The 26,387-nt window shown below is 41.5% G+C and overlaps 2 protein-coding genes across 3 annotated transcripts in view; both read left to right on the top strand.

The window, feature by feature from the left end:
- CACHD1 (cache domain containing 1) overlaps nucleotides 1–22,872 on the top strand; it is a 111,464-nt gene extending 88,592 nt beyond the window's left edge. The window contains exons 12-27 of one of the 2 annotated variants that reach the window (XM_083845687.1): nucleotides 8–125; nucleotides 1,419–1,587; nucleotides 4,071–4,213; nucleotides 4,844–5,025; nucleotides 6,749–6,859; nucleotides 10,376–10,498; nucleotides 12,501–12,600; nucleotides 12,723–12,839; nucleotides 14,078–14,238; nucleotides 14,568–14,654; nucleotides 14,859–14,975; nucleotides 15,943–16,094; nucleotides 16,322–16,483; nucleotides 17,456–17,533; nucleotides 18,457–18,558; nucleotides 21,201–22,872. In XM_083845687.1, coding sequence (XP_083701813.1) covers nucleotides 8–125; nucleotides 1,419–1,587; nucleotides 4,071–4,213; nucleotides 4,844–5,025; nucleotides 6,749–6,859; nucleotides 10,376–10,498; nucleotides 12,501–12,600; nucleotides 12,723–12,839; nucleotides 14,078–14,238; nucleotides 14,568–14,654; nucleotides 14,859–14,975; nucleotides 15,943–16,094; nucleotides 16,322–16,483; nucleotides 17,456–17,533; nucleotides 18,457–18,558; nucleotides 21,201–21,439 — 2,161 coding nt within the window. In that variant the 3' untranslated portion in view covers nucleotides 21,440–22,872. Of the gene's footprint in view, nucleotides 1–7; nucleotides 126–1,418; nucleotides 1,588–4,070; nucleotides 4,214–4,843; nucleotides 5,026–6,748; nucleotides 6,860–10,375; nucleotides 10,499–12,500; nucleotides 12,601–12,722; nucleotides 12,840–14,077; nucleotides 14,239–14,567; nucleotides 14,655–14,858; nucleotides 14,976–15,942; nucleotides 16,095–16,321; nucleotides 16,484–17,425; nucleotides 17,534–18,456; nucleotides 18,559–21,200 lie in introns of those variants that run through there. The other variant, XM_083845688.1, reaches the window with a different exon arrangement.
- Nucleotides 22,873–24,552: 1,680 nt separating this feature from the next.
- The window catches only part of RAVER2 (ribonucleoprotein, PTB binding 2), a 43,967-nt gene continuing 42,132 nt past the window's right edge, over nucleotides 24,553–26,387 (top strand). The window contains exon 1 of the mRNA XM_083845698.1: nucleotides 24,553–24,599. Coding sequence (XP_083701824.1) covers nucleotides 24,568–24,599 — 32 coding nt within the window. The 5' untranslated portion in view covers nucleotides 24,553–24,567. The remainder of the gene's footprint in view (nucleotides 24,600–26,387) is intronic.

Raw genomic sequence — 26,387 nt, forward strand, 5'->3', positions numbered from 1 at the left:
AATGTAGCATTCCCCTGGGCAGTCAGATCATTACGGTTCCTGTGAACTCCTCACTGTCTTGGCATGTAAACAAACTGAGAGAAATTGGGAAAGAAGCCTACAATGTCAGCTATGCCTGGAAAATGGTAAGTGCTTAAAGTGACACTGTTGCATGTTGGCATCAAGTAAGTTAAAGTATTGAAGAGTAGATTAACATATTGAATATAGTGAAGCACGAAACGTTACTGTTGAGGCATGAAAGGTTTCAGTTACTCAAACTGCATGAATTTGTTTTTTTAGTAAAGAATGAGTGAAATTACAGTTTCACGTTTGTTACCATGTAAACTTTAGAGACATGTCTGTATGGACATGTGTGTGCTCTTTCTCCATGACGGCACCCATTTCCTAAGACGTGATGTACAGTTACAGGGTGACTGTGCCCTGCGTTCCCAATGGAAGTAAATCTGTGCGGGGCTGAAGAGCATACTGCGTGCTGAGTGATGTGTAAGGAGGCCAAGTACAAAAACAGGGCTGAGGCACTGTATGGCGTTAAGTCATTCTTTTGTTTATTACTGTTGTTATGTTTGGAGCAGAGTGGTGTTATTCATTAATTAATTTAATAGGGAAAATGTCAGCTTCTCATTCTGATACTATCTCATTGCAGAATTATATCAGAAGCCGTTAATGATGTTTGCTGTAATTTAACACTTTTCTTATTAACATTAGTTATATAACAGCTTTCCTTGAAGCTGAGTACAATGTATATGCAACAGGCTATGTTACCAGTTGTAAGAGCTTTAACAGAGCTTCTAACAGCCGTCTTCATTTCTTCAGTTCAGTTTTTGAACATATCTGAACACTAATCTTGACCTTGGGGTTAAAATGGAACCTAAAATTAAATTTAATCCAGGTGACTTTTACTGATGCCAGAAATAATTGGCTGCTTCTATGTGCCAGCAAGCTTAAGAGGGTGCCTGTGGATCATTTCACAGTATTAAGTTAAATAAAACTTTAAAGATTAAGCTGAGCAACTTTAAGAGATTAAACCTGTCATTGGGTAACAGAAATTCGCAGAAGAGGTTGTCTAATGTTGTAATGCCACATTAAATATCAAACACCCATACAGGGCAGCTGGGCAGCTCCAAGTTTTGCTAGTCTGAAGTACTAGAGGGTGCTTAAAAAAATATAGATAGATATGCAAACCATGAAAGCGTGTGGCACATGCAGCACACAATTAAGTGTGGCAATGATAAAATGTTATTCTCTGGAGTTAAGTTGCCAGTATTCTTCCTAATGCGAATACCAGTGTGTTTTTATCATGTGAGCTTGGAGCCTCTCTGTTAATGACCCTTCAATAAGTATCCATGACCCGGTGTTAGAAATCACTGCTGTCTAGGCAGTGGAGGGGAAGGTATTACTGACTTGTCTGTGTTTTGCAGGTCCAGGACACCTCCTTTATTCTGTGTGTCGTGGTGATACAACCAGAAATACCCGTTAAGCAGCTTAAGAATCTCAACACTGTCCCCAGCAGCAAGCTCCTGTATCATCGACTGGATCTGCTGGGCCAGCCCAACGCCTGCCTGCACTTCAAGCAGCTGGCAACCTTAGGTAAAGCTCTCGTAGTCCTTCTTGACGTCGTGATGCTGCTGGGGAGCGGGGCAGCAGAAAGTAAATCTCTTCTCACAAAATGCTGGAAATACTGTCCTCTGGAGAGACTTTTTTCTCCTCCAAGGCTGATTAGAAAATCAGCCTTACGTGGCTTTTTTGCTCTTCAATGATCACAGCTAACTTGCTCATTGGAGAGCACGTGTGTGGGTGAATGCAGTGGGACTGCTCATCCGAGCAGGAGGTAACTACACTGTCAGTCCTGCTTGATCAAGTTCCCAGAAAGTGGAGTGGGGAGAGTGAAAGATGTCGCACCAAGCTTAAAACTAACTGCTGTTCTCTTGGCTGTAAAGCGGTTTATTGGCACATAATACATCCTAAGAACATATACCTTTTATATATCTATATAAATTGCTAACATTTACATTTAAATCTTAATCTTGGTGTTTTTGCTAAAATCTGTGCTATTTTATAAGAAGTTCTGCATTAACTGTTTTTGTTTGTAGGTTTTAAGGTCTTATGATGGATTAGAGAGACAGTAGTGATGTTTTCTTAGCAATAATGCAGTGCCACAAACAGTGAAGTGAGATTAGACTGGAGGAGTAATGGAGGAATTTGACAAACCTATAGAAATCACTGTCAATTGTTTAAAATAGTGGTTTTTTTTCTTTCTTTCTTTAATGTGGTGCCTAGTCTTGATTGTCTTCTATCCAGAAAGACAAGATATAAATGGAGAACATCCAAAAACCACAGTACTAAGCTGACAAGTGGAAAAACCTCATGCAAAGCAAAATGTAGTCATATCAGAATATTTGGTCTGGGAAGCAGATGAAGGACTATAATAGAAGTTCATAAGTTATGACTGCAGTACATATGGTTGCTGGATGTACACTGATGTGTTTTAGAGGAATGTGAATAAAAGCAGATCGCTTCACTTACTCCAGTTAATATTTTCTTCTGGAGACCACTGCACACTGAGAATTGGGTTACATGGGTCAAATATTCAGAAAAGATGTTGTTCTCAACCTTCAGCCCTGTACCATCATCATGATTTTTCTTTTAAAAAGAAAAAGCTGTCTGGTATTGCAGTTATGTACAATGAAAAATTACTTGCTGGTCTGTTCTGACAATCAACCCTGCCAGCTATATATTTATCAGTAAGCTCCCTCCTCTGTATTTGTAATTCTCTGATTGTTCATTGTCTAGAACTGAAGGCTCCTCTTGTGTCTTCCTCTGCCATAGCCAGCCTTAACATGGAGAAATAATTTCTTCTTATCGCAAAATCTTTTTTTCTTAAGGGAAACCAACTCCTGTAGTTTTTTTCAAAAACCAACAATTCAGAAATTGTTTAGACTTTGAGAACAAGGGCACTAAAGTCTACCAAATAACACACAGAGATCAGAGTAAATGGATTAATTTTGTCACTTCTGTGTTTGAAACAAGAAAGGTAGTTTGTGAGCGTTTAGCGTGGTCTGTTGGGTCGAGAGCTGGCTTCAGAATTGGGAGTTTGTGTTGTGATTTATGTTCTCCACTGCCTTGTGTGAGAGTCGAAGTCCCTTAGCATTTCATATGACTTGCCATATGACGCTGCATCATTCTCTCCATTCTTAGCCTGTTTTATGTGGCATTTTGGGGTTTACGAAAGCAGATAGTTGACATTGGGCCATGCTTTCGTAGCGCTGAGTAAATGCAGGACAACTGTTGGGTTCCTCCAGCTGTTGCACTACTCCTCTGTTTCCTTTTGAGCGTTTCCATCTCTGACTCTTCAGTGGCTTCCCTTTTTTCAATATCTGCTTTTTTTTTTTTAAACTTCACAACTCTATTCATGTTACGGTAAGACATTAAATTACTCCACTGCTGCCAGCCTGTTTTCCCAGTATTGGCTTCCCTTGCTGTACACCTTTACACTGTCCTGAATGGCCAAAATCCCATTTAGCCATTTCTTTGTTTTCATTAAGATCTCCTTTCAGGTGTATGGGTAGCAGCATAGCAGATCCGATGCAGTGAGCTGGTATTAACTTTTTTTTTCTCTTCAATTAAGGCTATTGCCAGAAGCAAAGAATATGTTGTCTACATTCTGGAAGCAGCGTAGCCCAATGGGCCAGAGCTGTGCCTAGATGACTGTGAGATCGGTACTTTGTCAAAAACTGTATCCAGCGCTGTAGAAATGTTTGTGCAAAGTGAGTTTTGACAGGGCCTAGGGAGACAAGCTGTGCTCATAAGTGTCCTGGTTTGGGTGGAGAGCTTCACACTTCCTCACCGCACTCACAGCCCATTCATTACCCCAAAAAGCTGTGTACTTTTCCTGCTGACGTGTGGGAGAGTGGAGGAGCAAACTGGAGTAAAGAGCACGCTGGTGTAATTCCTTCCATATATCCTCAGATAGGACACCAACATCAGAAGCCCTTTCATGATATGAATGTATTTACAATGCAATACGTCCAATTCACTGTCCTTAACTTTTTTTACTATTTTGCTCTTTTTAGAAAGCCCTACGGTAATGCTCTCTGCGGGCAGCTTCTCTTCTCCTTACGAACATCTCAGCCAGCCCGAGACAAAGCGGATGGTGGAACATTACACGGCGTACCTCAGCGACAACACGCGTCTGATTGCTAACCCTGGCCTTAAGGTATGTCCTTGGTGTTGGCCACTCTTCTGTCCCTGCTTTCCTCCCATCCAGGGCTTCTGACTCGACCTGCTGGATTGTACAACATTCATCCCAGAGGGGACTACCTGAAACATTTATTTCCTGGTGCTCGCAGGGCTCTGAAGTGGCATTGTGGTTTAGAGTGGTATCTCCATGCCTGGAGAGACGGCCATGGGCCTCAAGGCCCACAGGAGCAGAGAGAGGAAGGGGAGGGCATCCTTCCCCAAGAGGTGGAAAAAAGTTGATAAGCAGCTATTGAAATGAATGTGAGGAAAAATAAAGCTGCAGAAAATTGTTAGTTGAAATTACCTTTGTGTTTTCTAGGCATATAAATGAGAAAACTATTTCTTTCTGCGAGCAAAGCAGCATTTTTATTTACCTGAATTAAAAACGCAAGTGCTGAAAGCCACAGAGATAACGACAACGATATTTCATTATAATAAGTTTTTCCTTTGCTCGGAATGTGCCAGATCCGTCTGATGTGAGAAGACTTTAAACAAGTAATTGAGTTTAGATGATCTCTGATCGCGCTTTAGGAAACCCCGCGAGCAGCTTATTATCTTTTCATGCAAGTCTTAGAGGAACCCTGCTAGGTCTGCCTTTGTTTTGCAGTTCTCTGTCAGAAATGAAGTAATGGCTACCAGTCACGTCACAGATGAATGGATGACACAAATGGAAATGAGTAGCCTGAACAGTTATATTGTGCGCCGTTACATAGCAACCCCCAATGGGGTGCTCCGAATTTACCCCGGTTCCCTCATGGACAAAGCATTTGATCCCACCAGGAGACAATGGTGAGTTTTAGGGTCCTGTTATCAAAGCTTCGGATAATCTGGGAGGGCAATAAAGAAAAATATTTGGTATCGATTGCATAGTCTGGGTTTGTTACGGTCAGCTGTGAACTATTTAACTAGAAATGTTTTCATCGTGGGTAAAAGGTGCTTAAATGCAGCTAATTAAAACCTTTATTGGTTCTAATTTCAAACCATTTTATTTTAAAGGATCATTTGTTTCATATCCCTGCTATAGCAGATGGGAATATAAATATTCAGAAAATGAGCATCCCCTTTAGGGATTAGCTAATTCAGCCCTCAGAAGTCTTTTCAGCTCCTCGTGCCATTTTTGGTTGTGAATATTTTAGTCATCTTGTTTGTTTGTGTACAGCGGGTTCTTCACTGCTTCAAAATAGGAATTTGCTGGCTTGGCTGCGAGCTATTAATTATGCACTAGCATTTGATTTGGGAAAATATTTGTATACATTACAAATGAGAGCCTGAGACATGAGAGCCGTCTGGAGTGTGTTTTGACGTGCGCTTTGTTGAAAGCAGCCAGCCAGGTGCTGCCGCACTGTGACTCGGAGCAAGCCCATGAAAGGCTGCGAGGCACGAGCTGAGCCTGGCTCCCGGCCCTCCAGCTGTCCGGGGGGGGCTCTGAATGCTCCTGGCATCGCCAAGCTGGAGCTCTCCTGACCCACGTTTCCCCTGAAAGATCATTACCGTAGTTCTTGATTACCTTTTCTTTAGGTTTTCTTCCTCTTTGTTGTTGCTTATGGTTTTACTGACAAATAAGATAGTGGAATATTGCTCTTCTTTTGTAGCGAGATAAATGGGGTGCATTCATGTTGTAAATGAGCCGACTGTACCTTTACAATCCCTGGTTTCCATTTTAAAGGCCTTTCTTATTGTTTTTATTATTGGTTGTTTTTTTTTGTTGTTTTTGTTTTTTTGCTTTCATACTTCACTGATTTCCTCAAACCACGTTTTTAAGTCTCCACATGCAGCATCAGATAGTGTCTTGTTTTTAAATAGGGCCAAACGTTAGTGTTTTGGGAAGAAGATGCAAGCAAAACAGTAATAAAGTACAAGTTGGCTCAGCTGCTTGCACAGAGCAGCACAAACTTGCAAGCTAGTACAGTGGGGCAGAAAAAAGCCAGGTGATAGCTTCTTCATGCATAAAAGCGTTTCCAACAGTTAGAATGTTTTAGAAATTTTCTTGTGGCAGTAGGAAGATATTTGACAAGGTTGTGGATTATTTTACATTGACAATAAGTTTTAAAAGATTGTGATTTGTTACTGCTTTCTGACATCTTTCCAGATTTTCATGTGTGAATTCTGCCGGTAGGATGTACTTTCCCCTCTGTTTGCGATGTCACGATTTTGATTGTATTTCCTTTGAGAGTCTGAGACTCCACTGACACCGCATCATGCGTTATTGTGGGAGAAAAATGTCCAAAATGACATTACACATATTCTATGCACAAGTAAATTGATTTATTTTTTTTAAATGCAGTTGTGTCTACTGAGGAACCATTTATTGAGCTAGTCTCTTTTACATCTGGGTCCTCGTCATGCTTAAGTACTTGGTTAATATTAAGAAGCATTAATTTGGCAGCACGTTGTTCACAGTGTGCAGAATTCAATGCTTGTCTGTGTTTCTGCAAAATCTAGGATACTGCCTTAAAGTTTTTAAAGTAACTGTTTTTCACTAATTGCAAATGTTTCTTTTGGCTCCCCTTAGGTACTTGCATGCAGTGGCTAATCCAGGACTAATTACCTTCACTGGTCCCTACTTGGATGTTGGAGGCGCAGGCTATGTCGTTACCATCAGTCACACAGTCCATTCTTCCAGGTAAATTGTGTTTGTAGGTTTGTGTCAAGTGAGAATACTCTGAAAATCTTCTGAAAAGATTTGTTTTAGGTAGGACTGAAACAGGCTGGGTGACTCCTGTGTGTTCAAGAACTGAAAAACAGCCTGTTTTTTAAGTGCATTTGATGAAATGTAATCTAACCTTGGGTAGATTCACTGGAAATAGGATATTGACGTTGTGAAGAATCCCTGGGATATGAATAAGTTTATATTCTGGTTTATTTATTTAATATATGAATAATAATAGCATAAATGAAAGATTGATTGGGTGGGTGAGAATGTGCTTCTGGATGACCATGAGGAGAAATTTCATGTGTACAAGATGAAGATCTAGGAGAGGGAGAAGGACCACTTCCTTGGGCAGTTTGTGATCTGTTCCCTCTCTGTCACTAGTCAAATAGAATGATCTACTTTCTTGTCAAGACAGCTAATCTCTAAATTTCTGGAAGTTTCCTGAAGTTACACACACACAGAAGTCATATGTACCAGGGTGATGTTCCGACAGGGATAGGTGAAAGCAGGTCTGCTGAGCTGCCAGTGGAGGTGAGTCCACAAGGCTGCTCCTTAAAGAGCTGTTTGTGCTCCAGAAATTCAGAGAGCTCCTCGCCTGGGCTGTTTAAATTTAGCATTTCTGTAGCAAGTTGTTCAGGAGGAAGAACAACTTGTGGAGCAGCCCGTAAACCTTGAGCTGTACTTGCAGGACTGCAGAGAACAAGTCAGAGTGAAAGCAGCAGCCTGTGCCTTTGGGGTTAAAGCACCACATATAGCTAAAGGAACGTCACAGCCAGATGGGAGGGAACATTTTCATAATTAACATCTTCTGTGATTTGAAAAAGGAAAAAAGGGAACATTCTAATGTCTCTTTGTTCAAAGTTGATGAAGAGAACCTCGGTGTTCCCGTTATTCTCGGTGCAGTTAGTATTGCTGCCGTGAAGTGGAGGCTGTCTGTCTGGGAAAACCTTCTCAGTGCTGAGGTGACCCGTTCCTCAAGGACCAGACCTTCAGTGTTTCACCTCTCTCCTGGCCAGGCCCCCAGCCTAAGGCTGTGGTTCATTCTGAGACTTAGGATGCTTACAGGAGTTGGGTTGGTAGAATAGGTACTGAAGCTTTCTGTTACAAGCGCTCCCAAGATTCAGAAATATTGGTACTCCGTTGGGTTTTTACATGGAGGCTCTCCCAAGGTTTTCACTGAGCACGTGGCTTACTTGCACGCTCTATCTAACAGATACAGATCACAAAGCCAGCAAAGCTCAGTTTTTTAGTTCTTGGATGCATCTTTTAGACACGGTTTTTTAGTTCTCGGACACATCTTGGCTTTGTTCGGGGCTTCCCACCGCACAACATCTGCCTCTTTTTTGTCAGGAGCGGTATCAAGCCAGATGCCTGTGTGGTGCCTCTTGCAGAGTTTTATTCAAGGGAAATAAGCACTTTTGTAAGACGAGAAGTGCTCTTAATCCAAATTCTGATTTTTATCTAGTAAGAGATGTTTCAGTTGGCATTAAAAACTTAAAGGTTGCGTGGGTTACTAGACCATGATTAAGGAAGAGTTAAATGAAGTTTGGCAGATGTGAGTGTGATTCCTGGGTAAATATGACCTCTGAAGCTTAGAGTCACATGCAGTTATAATCTCCCCCCCAAAAAGGGGGGCGTGGAAGGGGATCAGTGGAGTTAATACACATACTTGTTAGAAACAGCTGTGCAACAACATCAATTTGTCTGGAACTGAAGTTTATCTCGCATTGCCATCTTGTGTGTATCTTCCTTCTTTTTTGGAGTCTGGGGATAGAAGATTCATGCAAGAAGTTGCTTAATACAGCTTGCATCAGTAAACCAGAAGGAATTAATACTTAATAATGAAGCTACAATATTTACAGCATTCCTCATGACTTTTTGTCTCTTAGGACAGAGGGCTAACTTCATAGCTTGATGCCTTGTCACAGACAGTTAAATGTGTCTGTGCTGCTTCACTGTCACTCTTTTTCCATTCCTTCTTCCTGAGATGGATAATACTAAAAATAAATTCAATACCATTTTTTAAAGCTACATCTAGAAATCTACAAATTAGAATTGACTACATTAAATTTCACTACATCTTCACTGTGCCTCTTTAAAAGCAAACAAACTTCATTCCAGTAAATGGAGTTGGTTTTATATGCAGAGGGGGTTGCCAGCAGCCTCCACTTCATACAGTCCAGCTGCGCTGTTCACTTCTCTTCTAAACATTTTTATTCCTATCTTCAGAGATAAAACTATTTTAAAGAGTAGATTAAGTAGCATGTCAAATGCATCTCCTATGTCACCAGTGTAAGGCCTACGTATGTGCAAAATAGCACGCCCTGCCCTTTGCGGATGAGCTGATGGTTTACGTCCTTCAGGGAGGAGAGGTAACGTACTCTCGTCGTGCCAGCTCAATGAGAATGTGGCTGTTAGAAATGTGACGGGATTGCCTGGTCATTCATTCCAGCCTCGGGCTACTACAGGCCGCTGCAAAATAGGCAGTTTACAAAAATAATTGTAATAAATATTAGGTATTTTTCCTCTGTTATTGCATTAGAAGGGTTTTGTTCCAGGGCCTCGCTGCTCTGATGCCCAACTTCCCAGTGGGGATTTGCACCTTAATTAATGTGCATCCGGACATGTCTCCTGAGGGGAAGATGGGAACTTTCTGGGACAGAAAGTTATGGAAAAATAACAGCGTAATTGAAATATAACTTCTCTTTGGAGCTGTCAGCAGCCAGATGGTTTCAGCCAAACGTCAAGGCTGTGCTTCTTCCAGGAGAGCTCTTGCAATTACTGTACTGATGGTGGGGAAAGTTAAAAAGATAGGACTGAGCAAAAGTTGTACTTTTTTACCTTTGTAGAGCTGCAAGAAATATGCTTCTGTACATCAGCCTGAGACTGCCTTGTGGTCTTTCATTTATCAGTTGCCAAGGCAACTGTGTATATTCCTGGACTGAGGCACAGAAATAGGAACACAAGCACATTTTCAGTGTGGGCAAGATATTGCAATGCATAGCAGCTCTTGCTGCCTCTGCTTGTAAGCATCCACAGAGACTTCAGGTTCTGCACTTTTCCTGTGGTTTATTGTTGCCCTGCACCGGGGGAAAAATACGGGATCAGAACATTTGTTACGTTACGGGGATTGAAATGTCACTTGGCACTCAGTAGGCAAGTGGGAGACAATGTGAGGTTAATCACTGAATTACTCGTGTTGAATTCCCGCTAGTAGGGGTAGCTGGCCTGGTAATAGCATGCAGTTTCCCTACGTGAGGCATTTAACACAGTGCTCGTTAAACAGTGCCTGATAGAGGTGCTGGAGCTTCGCTCCTCTGCAGGCAGCTGGTGTACGGATGGATCTGAGCCATGTACGGATGGATCTGAGCTGGTTGTTCACGTGCCAGGGAATCCAGTCCCCTGTTCAAGTAGGGAGCTGAGCAATTAAAATATTAATTAATACAACCGTTAAAGCCTTTTTGCTTTTTTCTCCTCGCTTCGCAGCGCGCAGATGTCTTCGGGACATTCAGTGGCTGTGATGGGCATTGACTTCACCCTGCGGTACTTCTACAAAGTTCTCATGGACCTGCTCCCCGTTTGTAACCAAGACGGAGGAAACAAAATAAGGTAAGCCTTTTCTTTCAGGTAACACCTGTCCTCAGAGATTTTTGGTTTTGTTTTTTATTTGACCAGGTGACCCAGAGGTACCTTCCACCTTATTTTACTCTGGGATTCTGTTACCGTTGGTACGCATTCCCTGATTCACACTAGAACCTTGTGCTGGTTCTCATACAGATTATGTGGACGTTTTATTGCTCAAGATCAAACTAAGATCATGAGCTAAGAAAACAGTCTGCAGTAGTACAAAAAAAGAAAGATAACTGATTTCCATTTGTTATATTTAGGCTTCACTGAAATCTTGGGGGGGGAGATCGATAGTTTTCATTAAATGAACACACTTCCTCCTTCTTCTGTTTGTTATGATTTGGGTTTGTTCTAGATACCTCCCTTCTGGAACACTGACCAACCAAGTTCTTGTGAGCAGTGATTATTCATGTGTAATAATGATATATTATCTCTAGTTATTTTAACTATGATTATTAAAATACACTTTCATTATATTTTTAAAAAATACCTAGCACAGCACTAGTTGTAAAAGGTCCAATTGCGTCCGGAGTATCTAATGTTAGTTTGACCTACGTGTATCTAATTGTTCTTCCTCCCTTGGTTGTCTTTGAAGAATCACGGGGGAGGGAGGCTGTAGTTTGGATCTGGAGTAACTTGATAATGTAGTTTGGGCATTGTTGTTTTTTCTTTGTTTTTAAATCTTGAATTTGGGAAGGGAAGTGGTTTTCTGTCATCCTTCCAGTTATTTTCTGGTTTGGTTTGGATGTTTTTTGTATATCTTATTACGTTTAAAAAGCATATCAGGATTTCTGGTTTGGCATTCTTTTTTTTGTTTTTTTTTTTCCTCCAGTTTATTCTTTACTTCAGAAGTAAAGAAGTTCTGTACTTTATTCTGTTCCTGTATTCCCTAAATCAGGATTTTCAAGCATTATCATTAAATGCTTTGTTAGACCATTCTAATGTAGAAGCTGGATCTAATGCTTACAGCCTTTGCATAAATGCTTGCAGGTATCAGGGGATATCAATTCTAACTATTTGGCAGGCATTTGTTTGTTTTTAAGTGTATCTCTACAAAGCTTTTCTCTGCAGTCATTCTGGGGTAGTCACGAGCCCGCTGGTTTTCCTGTTTCCTTTAACATCTTTTAGGAAAAAAATAGAAGACACCATCCACAACATGAATTTCTAACGCAAAACCCCAAAAGATTGAGGGAGTAAAGATAAATATATGAAAGAAAACCAAGAAAAAACTACGAAAGGTTTTCATGACTCCTTTGGGCAGTGTCGGGCAGCCGCGTTGCCCTCCTCCCGTCTCCCTCATGCCGGCAGCGGCTCTGCGCAGCTCCCCGGCCTTCCCAGGGCCGTGTCTGTGGCTATGGAAACACGCAGCCCAGGGCTGCCGCGGGCAGGGCAGGCTCCAGCCTCGCAGCACGCTGCTGTCTGGCTGGGGGCACGGATGGGGCATCGCTTCCCTGAGACCACGCAGGAAACTACCGGGAATTGCTGCAAAGGGAGAGGAAAGGTTGGGGGGGCTGCGAGCGAAACAAGTCGTTTCTCTCTCTGTTAAGATTTAATTCTAAAGCAGGACGTCATTAAACGAGTCTGAAACCTCTGTTTAATCAGTAACATGGTAGATTAATGAACTCTTAAAACTTTTCAAGTTCAGTATGCTTCCTTTAGTTCAGGATCTTTCCAGATCAGACATGACCATGCACCGATCGGTTTCCCTTTTTGTTGCTAACCAGTTCAGTTTTCAAGTTCTCCATAGCCCAGGCTTGCAGCAGCAGTAACAGGCTTAAGAGCTTCAGGGAAATACTGATGCAGCCTTCAAAACTGTTTTCCAGTGAATTTGTTTAATGGCCCTGTTATTTTAATAAACGGAAGCCCTTAAAAGCTCTTCCTCCAGCTGTAAATTGAAGATCGTGCTTTATTTCACCGTGTTCCTGTAATGCCCAAGGAAGCTGAACGGGTGGGGAGACTGACGGCTCTTGTTTGTCGCGGGCAGGTGCTTTATCATGGAGGACAGGGGGTACCTCGTGGCCCACCCAACCCTCATCGATCCCAAAGGACATGCGCCAGTAGAGCAACAGCATATTACGCACAAGGTCTGGCTCCTTTTTTCTTGATCTCTTCCTCCCTTTTTTAATTTCTGAAGTGATAAGGACTGTAGAGAAGTTGCTGTTTGTACCTGATTTAAAAGGCATAAAATACTGCGTTTCTCACTTAGGAGCCGTTGGTAGCGAATGACATTCTTAACCACCCAAACTTTGTGAAGAAAAACCTCTGCAACAGCTTCAGTGACAGAACAGTTCAGCGGTTTTATAAATTTAATACCAGCTTAGTGGTAAGTGTGTTGTTTGTTTTTATTTATTTATTTTGCTTTTGAATGTGCATTGGTTGGGTTGGGTTTCTTTTGGTGGAAACACAAAGCCTTGCCAGGATCAGCAGACGAGTCTAAGCCAGCCTTCTGTGTGGATTGGCCTCTGTTCCCCCCCTCCAAACACGAAATCAGTGATCTGAACCGCACAAATAGTTCTCACATGAGAAGTCAGTTGACACACAAGGGATTATGGATGGTCGACTGTGGTTGCTGTCAGCAAAGTCTAGGCCAGCATCAGGAAAACGAGAGAGGTTTGCTAGGCAAGCAAACAAATGCATTTGGCGATGCAATGTGCGCGAGCATTTCCAGGTTATCACTTGTCAAACTGCAGTCTGGAGACCTGAATTCCTCTTGTGCTCAGCCGTGCTTCGAGGTCCAAGCCAGGGGCTGTCATCTCTCGCTGCGTGGTGAACGCCGACTGCAGTGTAACAGGTCCACCCTTGCAAGATTACTGCAGAATTATTCAGAAGACGTTAAGCTCTGTGGGAGAAGTTGCTCTTCAAATAATACTTTTCAATTATTAATGAGAAGGTGGGAAACGAGTGTCAAAAATATTTGAGAGTTATGTCAGAATACATTGATTTGTGTCAGGTAGGCTTAAACATTTGCCCTGCATTTGAAATGCAAAGCAAAGAGCGTATTACTCTAAAGGAAATTGTATAGGACAGAGCAAAACCTTAAGATTGCGCTGTGCAAATCGGAATCAGAAATTAGCCTGCCTACCAAATAGATCGCAGCTGTACAGTGCTGTGGTGTATGGGTTCTTTATGTACGTGTGCCAGCAAGTTTTCAACAAGTCATGATGGTGTCTCCCCGTCGGAGCTGAGCCTCGTAGCGGAGGTCACGGAGAGCTGGCGCAGTGGGACGGGTGGGGAGAGCAATGCCACAGAGTGAAACGTAACCTGCTGTCAGCGGGATGTCAGGCTCAGCCCCGCCGCTGCATCTCATAATGTTTACAAGCTAAGCATCTTTTTTCTATCTTCATCAAAGTCTTTCCACCCAGTAGCAGCTTGGAAGATGTGCAAAACTCAACAGGTTGAAGAACAACTTCATAAGCCTCATATTTGTAACAGCAGCTCTCCCATGCATTTTCGTTCCCTCGGCTTTGTGTGTTTCCCCGGAAGGGGGAAAATCTTCAGCTGCATAAAGAACAGGTTTCTTGGTATATCATTAACACAGCTTTTTTTTTCTTTTTTTCCTAGGGAGATCTGACAAACCTTGTCCATGGCAGTCACTGCTCCAAGTACAGGCTCACAAGGATACCGGGCACCAATGCCTTCGTGGGAATCGTCAACGAGACCTGCGACTCGCTTGCTTTCTGTGCCTGCAGCATGGTGGACAGGCTCTGTCTGAACTGCCACAGGTCAGCTGGAGATCCAGGCATTTTGTAAAGTTGATAAAAAGTTTTTTAAAACGTGTTTATTTTATAAGCTAAACAAAAATGTGCAGTGCAAAACTAAAGAGAAAACCAGTTAATTTACTCGTGCTGCTTGTAGGGGTCATGGTGGTTTAGCATTCCTTTAATCCATAGTGTCACTATATTAAGAGTAGTTTGTTCTTGCCATGGTCGTAAGAGGGGGTAAGAGAAGAAGGGATACTGGACAGACAGCTTTCTCAGTGGTGAGCAGCTGCACGGTGGGGTTAAAATTCGCGAGCCGCCTGATGCGTTGTTTTTGTTTTCTGCCTCTGAAGAATGGAGCAGAACGAATGCGAATGCCCGTGCGAGTGCCCTCTGGAGGTAAACGAGTGTACTGGCAACCTCACCAACGCCGAAAGCAGGTGAGGACGAATGTCCTGTCTCATGGGACAGAAGTTAAAAATGAGCGTTTGTTCATGCAACTAGCAGGTGGTACGGGAGAGAATATACAGTACTTTTTAGTATATTTAAACAAATGACAATGTAGTAGGTAAAATGATGTTTTTCATGGATTGTTACTTGACCACTTCTTATGTTACAAGGCTTTACTTTTTGCCCCAATATAGGAATCCTAGTTGTGAAGTACATCAGGAGCCAATGACTTTCACAGCGATCGATCCAAGCCTCCAGGATGCTCTCCCGCAGTGCATTAACACTCAGTGCAATCAGAGGACAGAGAGCGGGTAAAGTGCAGTTCTCCCTTTCTGAAGATACATGGTGTTCTTGAAATAATTAATATTATTCCTTTAAGTGAAAATAGCTCCTCCTTACACGGTGTGAAGGAAGAAAAAAGAAAAAAGGGAAATATGATACCAGAATGAGATATTATAGCAAACACCAGTGATGACATTATGTTGTAGTGCAGGAACACAAGACCTCGCTATTTCTGTCTGAGTCACATAACACCATTAATAACAAACAAATGGCTTTCCAGTCACACTTCATGACTCTATGAAGAACCGAGGGTTGTGCAAGTACAACATTTGCTGTTGAAAGGACAAATTCTTCTTTTTAGTAAAACAGATAGTACTGCTATGTTTGTCTGCCTTCTGGAGGAATATGTGGACTGAAGTGTTCACAGAAAGGAGACAATACATTAACAGTGGTGACTTTGGAACATGCTAGCAATGTTAGCTGCCTGTCAGCTTCCTGTGTCTCTCTTCTACTCTTGGCGTTTTGTGGAGATGCTTGAGGGCTTATTTAGTTTTGGCCAGTTTTGAGTGGTCTCTAGGGAACTGAGATTGCTAGAACACATCATGCTCTGACCAGACTTTTCCAAATCCTTTCTTCTGTCTTCCAAAGGATTGCAGAAAAGGGGTGGAGCTGTAGTCAGACTTCACTATGCTGAGAAGTGTCTTATTGGAGGAGTTACAAATAGGAAGTTCTCCCTTTGCTCAATGCGAGGGAGGGAGGAAAAAAAATGCAAATCAAACAGGCTTGGAAGCTCAAGATACAGCTCCCCTGTATGGCTTACCTTGTTCTAACTGACCATTTTAGTGAGGAGTTTTTGTGGCCATATGCTACATAATGTGAGAGTTTACAGATGACTTTGGCCTCCCTTTGTCTCATCATTCTAAAATAGGCTGAGCTGTGTCAAATGAAAAGTTCTGGACTTGGCAGTAAATGTTTTCTTTCGTTCCTAATTTTCAGGGATTGCTTTGGTGTCTTGGACTGTGAGTGGTGTATGGTAGACAGTGATGGGAAGACCCATCTGGATAAGTCCTATTGTGCCCCGCAGAAGGAATGCTTTGGTGGCATTGTGGGAGCCAAGAGCCCGTATGTGGATGACCTGGGCGCGATAGGTAACTGATTTTCTGAACAGTCGCTACATTAACTCTTTTCATTCAATAGCATTAAGCTTTCAATGTCGGAGCATGCTTCAAATTAATAGAATCATAGAACGGTTTGGGTTGGAAGGGACCTTAAAGATCACCCAATTCCATCTCTAGTCATTAGAGATGTTGATTTAAACCTTTCTGCAGAGCACTTATGGGTTTTTTCCCCCTATGTTTTGTACCTTCTGATTTAGGAGATGAGGTCATCACTCTGAACATGATAAAAAGTGCACCAGTCGGACCAGTGGCTGGAGGCATTATGGGCTGCATTATGGTGCTTGTCCTAGCAGTATACGCCTATCGCCACCAGATACATCGGAGGAGTCACCAGCACATGTCACCTTTGGCTGCACAGGGTGAGCTGATAACTGTTGAGAGAAGTAGTAGTTATGGGAATTAAAAGCTGAAAACAACAACAACAACAAAAACGCATGCAGAAAAAAAACTTTTTTTTTTTTTCTCCCCTCAGTGCTTCGCACCATTTTATTTCTCTCTTGCCAGCCTCTGTAAAAGGTCACGTCCAGGGCGCTTGTGTATTGCTGCCCTCTTCTGGGTGTAGTCCAACCTGCTGCCTCCAGAGGAAAGTCTGCCCGAAAAACTCAAAAGCATTTCCTATCAGGAAGCTGAAGTTATGATTTTTCCAGAGCTAAAATGATAAGCCCAAGTTCACGGCTTTGGGGGCCTTGTCATAGCATGCTGGTCATCTATGTTTATTTCTGCACCGGAGTGATGATTTTGGGAGTATTACAGTTTTCACACCCCTTCTGCTTGGGCTGTCCGGGACATGTTTGTTGTTTTACTTGTATCCCTGCTTCTGTTCCACGTGATGTCCTTGATCACAGACATCAAAGAGGCAAAACAGAGCAAAATCCTTTCTACTGTGGCTGCCTGGATAGAGCATAGAAGCTTTTCTGGAGTCACAGAGCCCTTATAAACTTGAGATGAGAGGATATTTTTGTGACAGAAGCACTGAAGTCTGAGAGACAAAACTGTATTTGGGAGAAAATGTTGTTGAGGAGTGATGGTGGTTAGAAGGTTACAGAGGGGAAAGTGTGATTGGTGCTAGTCACCTGTATGTTTGATCACCCTGTCTGTATTTTGAATCAGTTCTCTTTCTATAAAGCCTGTTCCATTCAGGGATGTGGCGTGTATCATTTTCGTGGTATCCCTATGCCCCATCCATCTTGGAAACAGAGCACACCAAGCTGCATCTCTTCAGGCAGTAATACAAAGTGATTCCACTATAATACCAGGGTAACAGCCATTAGTAAGTTGATCCAAAATTTTTCTCTTAACAGTTGCATTTTTCTGTTTGTAATGGTGTGTAGAAATGTCAGTGCGTATGTCGAACCTGGAAAATGATAGGGACGAGAGAGACGATGACAGCCATGAAGACAGAGGAATCAGTAAGTACTAAATCAATTCTCTGTCAAAAATATTAAAGTAAATGAACTATTTGTTTTCTTAATAAGCTAGATTTTTTTAAAAAGGAAACTCCATGCTGATTAGCCGTACAAAATGACTGGACAGTGTTTTAACTTCAGTTGTAACTTCCAGAGTACTTACAGTCTCATGCTGAAAAATTGCATTTTTTATTTTTAAAAGATTATAATCTCAACTGTGTGGAGGAAGTTTTTCTCTTTTGCGCCCCCCCCCCCCCCCCCCCCATGACCATTTCCAACAGCAGCTGAGCTGCAGCTTAGAAATTACAATTGTGACAATATGCAAAAGGTATGCAAAGCTGCTACCTTTGTTCAGCCTTGGCAAGGAGAGGCCAAGTCTGGCATGTACCTTCAACAAATGTGTCAGTAAATCTGACTTGCATTGAATCTGGGGTGCTCGTTCTTCTTTGTCAGTAAAAGTGGCACTTTGAATGTAATGCTGCTATATTGTAAAATGTCACAGGTGTACCTAAATTTTGGGAGAGCTCCAGATTCAGACCAGATCCCTGCCTCTGATCCCACACCAAAACAGTACCTAAGATTTGAAACTGTCAACACTTACAGATTGGAAAAAGAAGCATACCTGAGCTTCATGGCTTGCATCTACTGTTTTTCCAAGTCCTTCCTTTAGCGTGGATAAGTTAATGCTGTTAATTCTTTCAAGTTGATGAGGTGGATCAGTTTGGATCTTGATCTATCCCACATTTAGATACCATCTCTTTACTTCAGTCCTCTGACACTTGACAGTCTTAATTTAGTCTTAATAGTAGTATTTGGGTAGAATTAGTTTGCAGAAAGCCTGTTTCACTGTGCCTGATTTGTCCCACTGATAAAATTCAGTAAAAGCACTCTCATAAAAGTCAGTTCCATTTCTTTTTCTCCCCCAGTCAGTAACACTCGGTTCATCGCAGCGGTAATAGAGCGGCACGCCCACAGCCCGGAACGCAGACGCCGATACTGGGGTCGATCGGGAACAGAGAGTGACCACGGTAATACCTTAAAATCACCATCCTAATTACAGGTTAATGATTGTGGTTATTCAGATGTCTAGCATGTTGCAGATAAGGATGCCAAAAAAAAAAAAGAAAAAAAAAACCCTTGCACGTTATTGCTTCACAGTTAAACAGTTTTGACACCCTTCATCAAATGACGCTGTCCACCGAAGGAGCTGTTTTTGTCAGAGCGGTCGTGTAAGAGCAGCTAAATGCTGTGCTCTCCCTGTCTGATCCTTGGGTTCTGCTGGCTTCACTGGGTGACCAGAATTCAGACTAACAGAAATGTTGCTACGTTTACCACACTGGTTTTCCACTGCCAACTCTAACAATCTAGATGTTCAGTAGAGATAATAAACCTCTCCTACTCAGTGAGAGAAACAAATCCCTTGCAATCAAGTCAGCATCTCTGCTGCTTTTTGTCTTTGATGGGACATGCATGTCTTTCATAAAATTCCAGCAACGTGCTGGATGCCTGCATTTGTTAGGGTAAAAAAAAGCATGGATTAGAGGTCAGTGACTCCGGTGCCTCCTTAGCCTTTCTGTTGCCATTCAGTCAATATCATCACCATTGATCATCACCTTATGTCACTGTTAAGCAAATATCAATATTAACTGTGTACATGGGTAGCAGTGAAGGGTGTTCAGCCTTGTGTGGTTGTTCCACACACAGGCCCATACGTACTGTTTAGGTTCAGAGAATTTTAATACATCTCTCATGCCCTGAGGCTACTTAAGTCTTAAAAGCAGTTAGAAGGTGTTGTGCTGTTAACTCATGAGGAGAGCTTAACAGAATTTAAGAGAAGGGCAGTTACGGCAGTCTGCTACAGACAACAGCCTGCCATAGTGGGTGTCAATTGTCTGGAAGACCCGTTCAATTTTAAGACGGTGGTTGCACTAATGGAATTACTGATGGACAGGAAATCTCAGTGCCAAAACCGTGCAGTGTGAATGAACAGATGTCTGAGAGACAGTCTTGCTCTAGGAGGCATTATCCGGGATTTGGGGTCTGATTACCTGCGCTGAGACAGATTTGCTAGACTAATGCTCCTTTTGCTCCATTTCTTGTAGTCCAGCAAATCCTTGCCGTCTTCCCTCGTTAACATGTGAGGGTTAGCAGGGTTACTGTCTACCTGTCTCTGGAATGTGCACTTCTGTTTTCAGTCTCTGTAATCTGCAGAGGCTGAAATCTTCTGCCCAGTCTTCTCCCCCAGTTCTTCTCTGCCAACTAGAAGCCATGACACAGACCATGGAATCGTAGAATTGTTCAGGTTGGAAAAGACCTCTAAGATCATCCAACCTTTAACCTAGTGCTAAAGTCTACCACCAAACCATGCTACTAAGTTCTAAATCTACGTGTTTCTTGAAGACCACCTCCAGGGATGGTGACTCATTGAAGTGAGAACCAACTTCGGCTACTTAGCCTGATATTTCTTAACACGCTGCTTCTAGGTGTCTCAAGCTGAAAACTTGACATGCTCAGAAGCACTAGGAGTTGTTCAGCTCTTAGCCAAAGTTTTCTCAGAAGGATTATTGTTCTAATTAAAGCAAGATCTTCAAAGAAGAAAACTTCTGTTTGCGTTTCTGCATTTAGAAATACTGAGGTGTTTTTGTTGGGAACACTGCAAACTGGTTTTGAGTGGTAACAGCTGGTTTTAGTGGTAAGTCCAAACCTCATAGCAACTAGCACCTGCTTCAAAAGAAAGGGGCAGGTCCAAGGGACCTGTCACAAGATGGCTTTCTCACTGAGAAAGCACAATCTCGTCTTGCAACAGCTAGCTGTTAGCTAACTCTCTAGCGACGTAATTTCCCTAGGATAACCCTGTGAATGCACTGCCTCGTTACTCACAAACATGATCTGGCTGGTCTGGTTTGTTTTTGTTTTAACTTCTCAGACTTTGGTAGCAGGTTATTTTAGCCAAGGAAGAGCCTCAAGTCAATTATGCTGTGTGTGCATGCTTATCTGGAAGAGTCAGAACTATTTGGCTTAATGGGACTGTGTGAAACACTTCCATGTGGATTCAGTAGATTTCTTCAACTGTGTGGAAAGATCACCAGCATTGAAAACATATGTTTGGTGTTTGCAAATAGACCACTAATAGGTGACAAGTGTTCTTTCACTTTTAAAAATACAATGTTGTGATTAAATGTAATATGAAGAGATGATCTGAGTAAGTTTTGCTACTTTCAGTGCTTTTCCTTACTAGGAAAGTTGCAGTTTGATAGTAACAGAGGTAGTGGTAGTAGAGTCCACTTACTTCTTTTCAGTTTGTAAAATCCAAGTAATATCTTAGAAGATACCATCCCCACCCCACACCCAAAAAATCCTTCTACTATGTTTTGGTTTTAAATTCAGTGCTAGCAATTCTACCATAACAAACTGTTGAATGCACAAGTGGTCTTGCTGCTAGGTGTTGTACAGGCGCTAGGTTCCAAACGTGACAGGAAAAGGGATGCATTTTGTAATTACAGGAGAAGGTGGGTTTTTGCGTTGTTTTCTTTTAATTGAGGCAGCTACTTTTTTATTCTCTATAAAGCACCAGCTGTGCCTGATTCCATGCAGGACGTGGCAGTCAGCACTGTGGATGTTGACCTTTTAGTCTGCTTTTAATTCTCATCCCTGCTGTTTTATGTTCCAGGCTACAGCACTATGAGTCCTCAGGAAGACAGTGAAAATCCTCCATGCAACAACGATCCGTTGTCAGCTGGTGTTGATGTTGGAAACCATGATGAAGACTTAGACCTGGATACCCCACCTCAAACAGCTGCCCTGTTGAGTCACAAGTTTCACCACTACCGGCTGCACCACCCAACTCTTCACCACAGCCACCATTTACAGGCCGCAGTCACGGTACACACTGTGGATGCAGAATGCTAATGAACAACAAAAGAAAGAAAACTTGTGAACAACGATCCATGCAGCACTGGGCAGCTTCGTTCTGTGCTTTTTACCAGGAACAATTTAGCTAACTTCCTGAGTAAATTGTTAGGCATAAAGCTTTACATTTTTATAAATGTAAGGTTGGCTCAGAACTGGAAGGGAAATGTGCTTGATGAATGGACCTGCCATAACATTTAATAAAATGGAGCAGGAGGCACATTAGACCTCCAAAAACAGGGATGCAAGTTTATACAGCAGCTGAAGCTTTGGAAGCCCTGTTATGCTGAGCCAAGAGAAGAGAGAGCTTAAAAGAGCCAGAGATGATTTGGTTTCCTTAACTGGAAGAGCAGAAAACTCTGCAGCTGAAGACTAAAAAGGTGCCAGACAGAGAGGGCGGGGGAAAAGCCTGTCGGGTTCTCTGCAGTTTTTTCGCTTGTCGAAAGTTTGTTGCTCAGACAATTGCTGTATGGAACCTGGGACAATGCATCTCAAGATTTTTAAGTAAAGGATTATTTTTCTACTATTTATTGAACTTGAAACTTTGGGGGGAGGGAGAGGAGAAAACATGTTAGAAATTTTCAACAACTACCACATATATTCTCTGATGGTGAAGTGGTTCTTCTGAGGAAGACGTCTGTTTCTTATTAGCTGATATTCATCCACTGCCCCACTCTGCAAAAGAGAAAATGAAGAAGTAGTCTCTGACGTGTTTACATTATGAATGCTTTCTTCTCCACAATTGTTTTCTGTTAATTTTACAACCGGATTTACATTACAGTATTTTCTTCCTATTTGCAGAGGAGAAATCCTGTACTTTGTTACTAAAATTCTGAGAATTCTGCCCATAAATCTCTCCATCTTAACCTCTTTGGTCATCCTTAAAGGTTTCCTTTTTGGAAGTAATAAAGGGTTTATTTAGCATTGGTTACTGGAGAATTCCAAATGAAATCTGTGCCATTTTTGTGTTTCTTTAGGAAACTGTCAGGATCAGAAGTAGGGATAAACCAGTGTTTTGTACAACTTGGGTTACTGTGGAAGGTATCTTTTTGAAATCATAATTATAAGCTGCTGCTGTTTGTCTGGAATTTAACATTGCTTGGTAATTCAAACAAAGATTAATCAATCTGTCTACAACACAGGGCATCATAATTATAAATTAGTTTTAAATCACAGTGTTGTACTTTAGATTCACATTTTGTGATTACAGTGATATAAAAACATTCTTGCACTGTGCATATGATAAACATCCATTTATATGTAGTTTTTTTAAATCACTTGTTTTAATTAATATGGTACTTAATACTGTATTATGTAAAAAAAATGGTTCTTAAACATTACGGTAAAATAACTATATGTGTGATATCAGGATACCCCTTTATACTATGTATAAATTTAAAATCTCTAGTGAAATAAACTGTATATAACGTATAGTTCTGTGGATAACTGGCTAGATTGAAATTATTCGGTCTCAATTTCCTTCAGTTTTCTTGCTGAATGGGTGCTGTAGCAGGAATGAAGCATTTGATCAGGTTCCTCTTGGTTTTATCAGCTATCTTGAAAGATCTAAGCTTTACATATAAATGACTGTATTGATGTGTGATTTAAAGTTTTTTTTCTTTTTGTAGCCTGTTGGTTATTGTTTGGGAAGTGAACAATTTTGAAGTGGTCAGTGACTCTGTAGGCTCACCGAAGCTAAATGTTTATTTTTTCATGTGCGTTACTGAAAAGTCAGTTGCATTGGATTTGTCATTCTGTTGTGTTTTGTGTAAGAGGGGGTTGCGTGTTTTTTTTTGTTTCATTTGGTTGGGTTTTTTTGCTGATGAGACAGCTGTACAAATCTATTAAGCACCGTTTTATGTTTTCGAAGGGCTGAATCTGATGTCCTGTAACAGTTTATGGTTCAATCTGTAGACCCAACTTGCTAGAATCTCTAATTTTGAATCCAAAATGACACTGGCTGTTGGGCACTGCACAAACTGGTTGTTTTTTCAGGTTTGACTTTAAAAGAAAATGAATTATCTTAATGTCACTGCTTGACCAAACAAAAACATGCGCAGCCAAGAGGCAAAATTTGTAAGCATGACGGGAAAATAGCTTTCAGTGTGGAAACTGTTGAACTATATGTAAGTTTAATAGGAGTTTGTGTAAAACACCAAGCAAGATGCTTTGTTGATGTGTCCTAGTCCTGCAGCACTCATGAAGGTGATTGCATTAAAGTTTAGAGGTAGATGAAATTTGAAGTTCTAGCCAGGACTTTATTTGCTTGAATCTGTGAATGTAACAGAAGAGGGCTTTCAGCCAAAAGTTGTTGCTACGTGACAGTGTCCCTGGAAGTTACCGACTTGTAAAACAGAATTTAAATTTTATCTTGTCCATCTACATGCAAAGGAATCTCACTGTGCTGCTCAAGTTCTTGAAATTAAGTATTTGTTCCCCAGTCATAATTTTTTTAGGGCAAGCAACATTAGAATTGTTCCCTTGCATGTAATACAATATTAACAAAAAATAAAGAAAAGTGCACCTCTGGCTAGATCTGCACTTGTCTGCCTGCTCTGATGCCAGTCTTAATTTATACCAGGTAAGTTATGGAGCATGTTTGTAGTGCAAAACAAATCATTGAGTCCCTCTCTAATTAAACAAGAGTGTTCTCCAGATTGTATTGAATGCATTACTAACCTTGCAACGTCCATACCCAGCCACATGGGCATATTCTGTACTTTTTTTTTAAGTGTGAGAAATCACAGTAGTTCAAAATGTTAGAAAGTAATATGAAAATAAGTACATAAAGCGTAGAAGACAATAGGTCAAAATGCCTTTCTTAAAATACAAGCAAACCCAAATTAATTACTTCCTTGACTAAAATACTGTTTCAGTGGAGAGATTTTGGTGGTGGTGTTAGAATTATGTGCTGGGTATAAAGTGTGTGCAGTGCTCTCTGCAGCCCTGCCAGAAATATATCTAAGTGTTATATAACGTTGCTCTTTGAACAGCTATCAAAAAGTCCAAGCCATCAAAAGCCCTTTGCCTTTATCTTGCTTTTTATTTTACCTTTATTTTTTTTATGAGCCACATCTCATCGTTGTTTCATCGCTTTTGTTCTAGGACATACAAACTGTTCCTGATTCATGGGGTCTGGACAGCCTTGCTTACGCTTGAGGTAATGAGAAGAGACGAAGCTGTTGCTATTGAGGAATAATTAAGGAAAAAATAGACATCTAGAGGTGTGTCAGATCACAAATTCAAATGCTGACAGCTAACCTTGTTACGGCAGGAATACATTTAATGTTGATAAAGACACTGCTGTTCGTTGACGTAGTCAAGGTTTCTAAGAAGCTGCATGATAGCACTACCAGTTTTATTGCAGGCGTTGCTGCCATGGCCTTCCTTCCCCATAATTATTTTATTGTGTTGACTGAGGAACAAAATGAGCAGTTATTTGCCTGACGTGGATTTGTATCCTGTATCTTCCTTACCTATAACTGGTAGATATCATGACCATCAGTTTGTTACTTGTTTCATTTCTGAAACTTAATTGCCTTATTTTCCTGTATGTTTTCTTTCATTCTTCCAGGAAGTTATTTTGAATGTTTTTTTTTCCGAGATTACAATGAGTTTTGCCTTTGGTTTGCATTCAGTAGAGATAAATAGACTTAATGCTTTCAGTCTGGGAGCACTGAAGTGTATTGACTTTTCCTATATGTAACTAGCAGGTCATCCATCCACAAAACCAGCTAGCCTGCATAGAGATGGAAGCTGTTCACGTGTTCAGAATACGCTGCTTCTAAATGAATTGAGACTCTTTTTTTAATTTGTTTACATTATTGGCTTGATAAAAATGTGATTTGGAAAGAAGAGTATGTTACATTTGGCTCATGAACACTTTATAAGGCCACTTACACCATGAAGTATTATCTTTACCCTTGCCCTTTGCAATGAGAGAGGACAGGCAAGAATTCATCAGATGTTCACATGGGCAGCAGTTATGACTATAACTGGTCAAAATGAGATCTCTAGCTTTCGAAGACTTTATTCTGTAAAGTAACCCAGAAATGGTGATGAGGAGGGAAAGTATATTTGTCAGAGTAGAAATTTATTGCACAGCTGGCACCAAATAGGGAGGAGAGGAGAAAATAGGGTGCGAAAGTCCTGGGTCAAGTTAAGAGAGTGCAGGTAATCTAAAAGGCTGTGTGCAAGTATAAAGATCAGTTTGCAGCATTTGGGGCTCTTACATACCAATTTCATTTGTTTTCCAAAAAAAGAATCCCAGCTATGGCTGGGATTTTCAAAGGAGCCTGCACTGAGCTTTCAACTCTTTTGTCATTCGGTGATGTTTGGAATATTAATCCCTACAGCAGTTAATTCAGTAACTGTTGGGTTGGTTTTCTGTACAATGTCCCCTTTGCCATTGATCCTAACTATGAAAAAATAATAGAAACGTCAAGAGTATTTCATACTACTTATTTGCAGAGTGTCTCTGTGATGGGACGTAATGATTTTGTTTCCTTGATGTGCTCTGAACTGAGTCACGGAAGGACCTTGGCCCAGAAGGGTTTGTGTTCCTGAAGCCAAGGCTACAGTGGAATTCAGACACTTAAGTCCAAGAGTGAAGTCCTCCAAACCCTGCCTCGTTAGCAAAGTGCCAAACATAACTGGTATGTTGGCCAGTGCTTGCGCAGAATTGCTGCCAGTAGAAGAGCCTGATGCTTCCCTGCCCCTGCACGATTTACACTGCCTGCTTCGGATGGTGCTTTTTGAGGCTGGGGTACACAAAACCTCTGCCTGGGAACTCAAAGGAGCCTGAATTAGCAGGAATTTAGAGCATATCCAGCACGATGTGAACAGCAGTTTCCCAAAGTGACTTACTGACTTTGCATAGCAGGCCTGCACCAGGCACAGGGTAAACCTCTTCTACCTCTTCTGCAAACTTCAACTGAGATTTTTCAGT

This window comes from Anser anser (assembly GCF_964211835.1).
Source record: "Anser anser genome assembly, chromosome: 8".
In the NCBI taxonomy this organism is placed as follows: Eukaryota; Metazoa; Chordata; class Aves; order Anseriformes; family Anatidae; genus Anser; species Anser anser.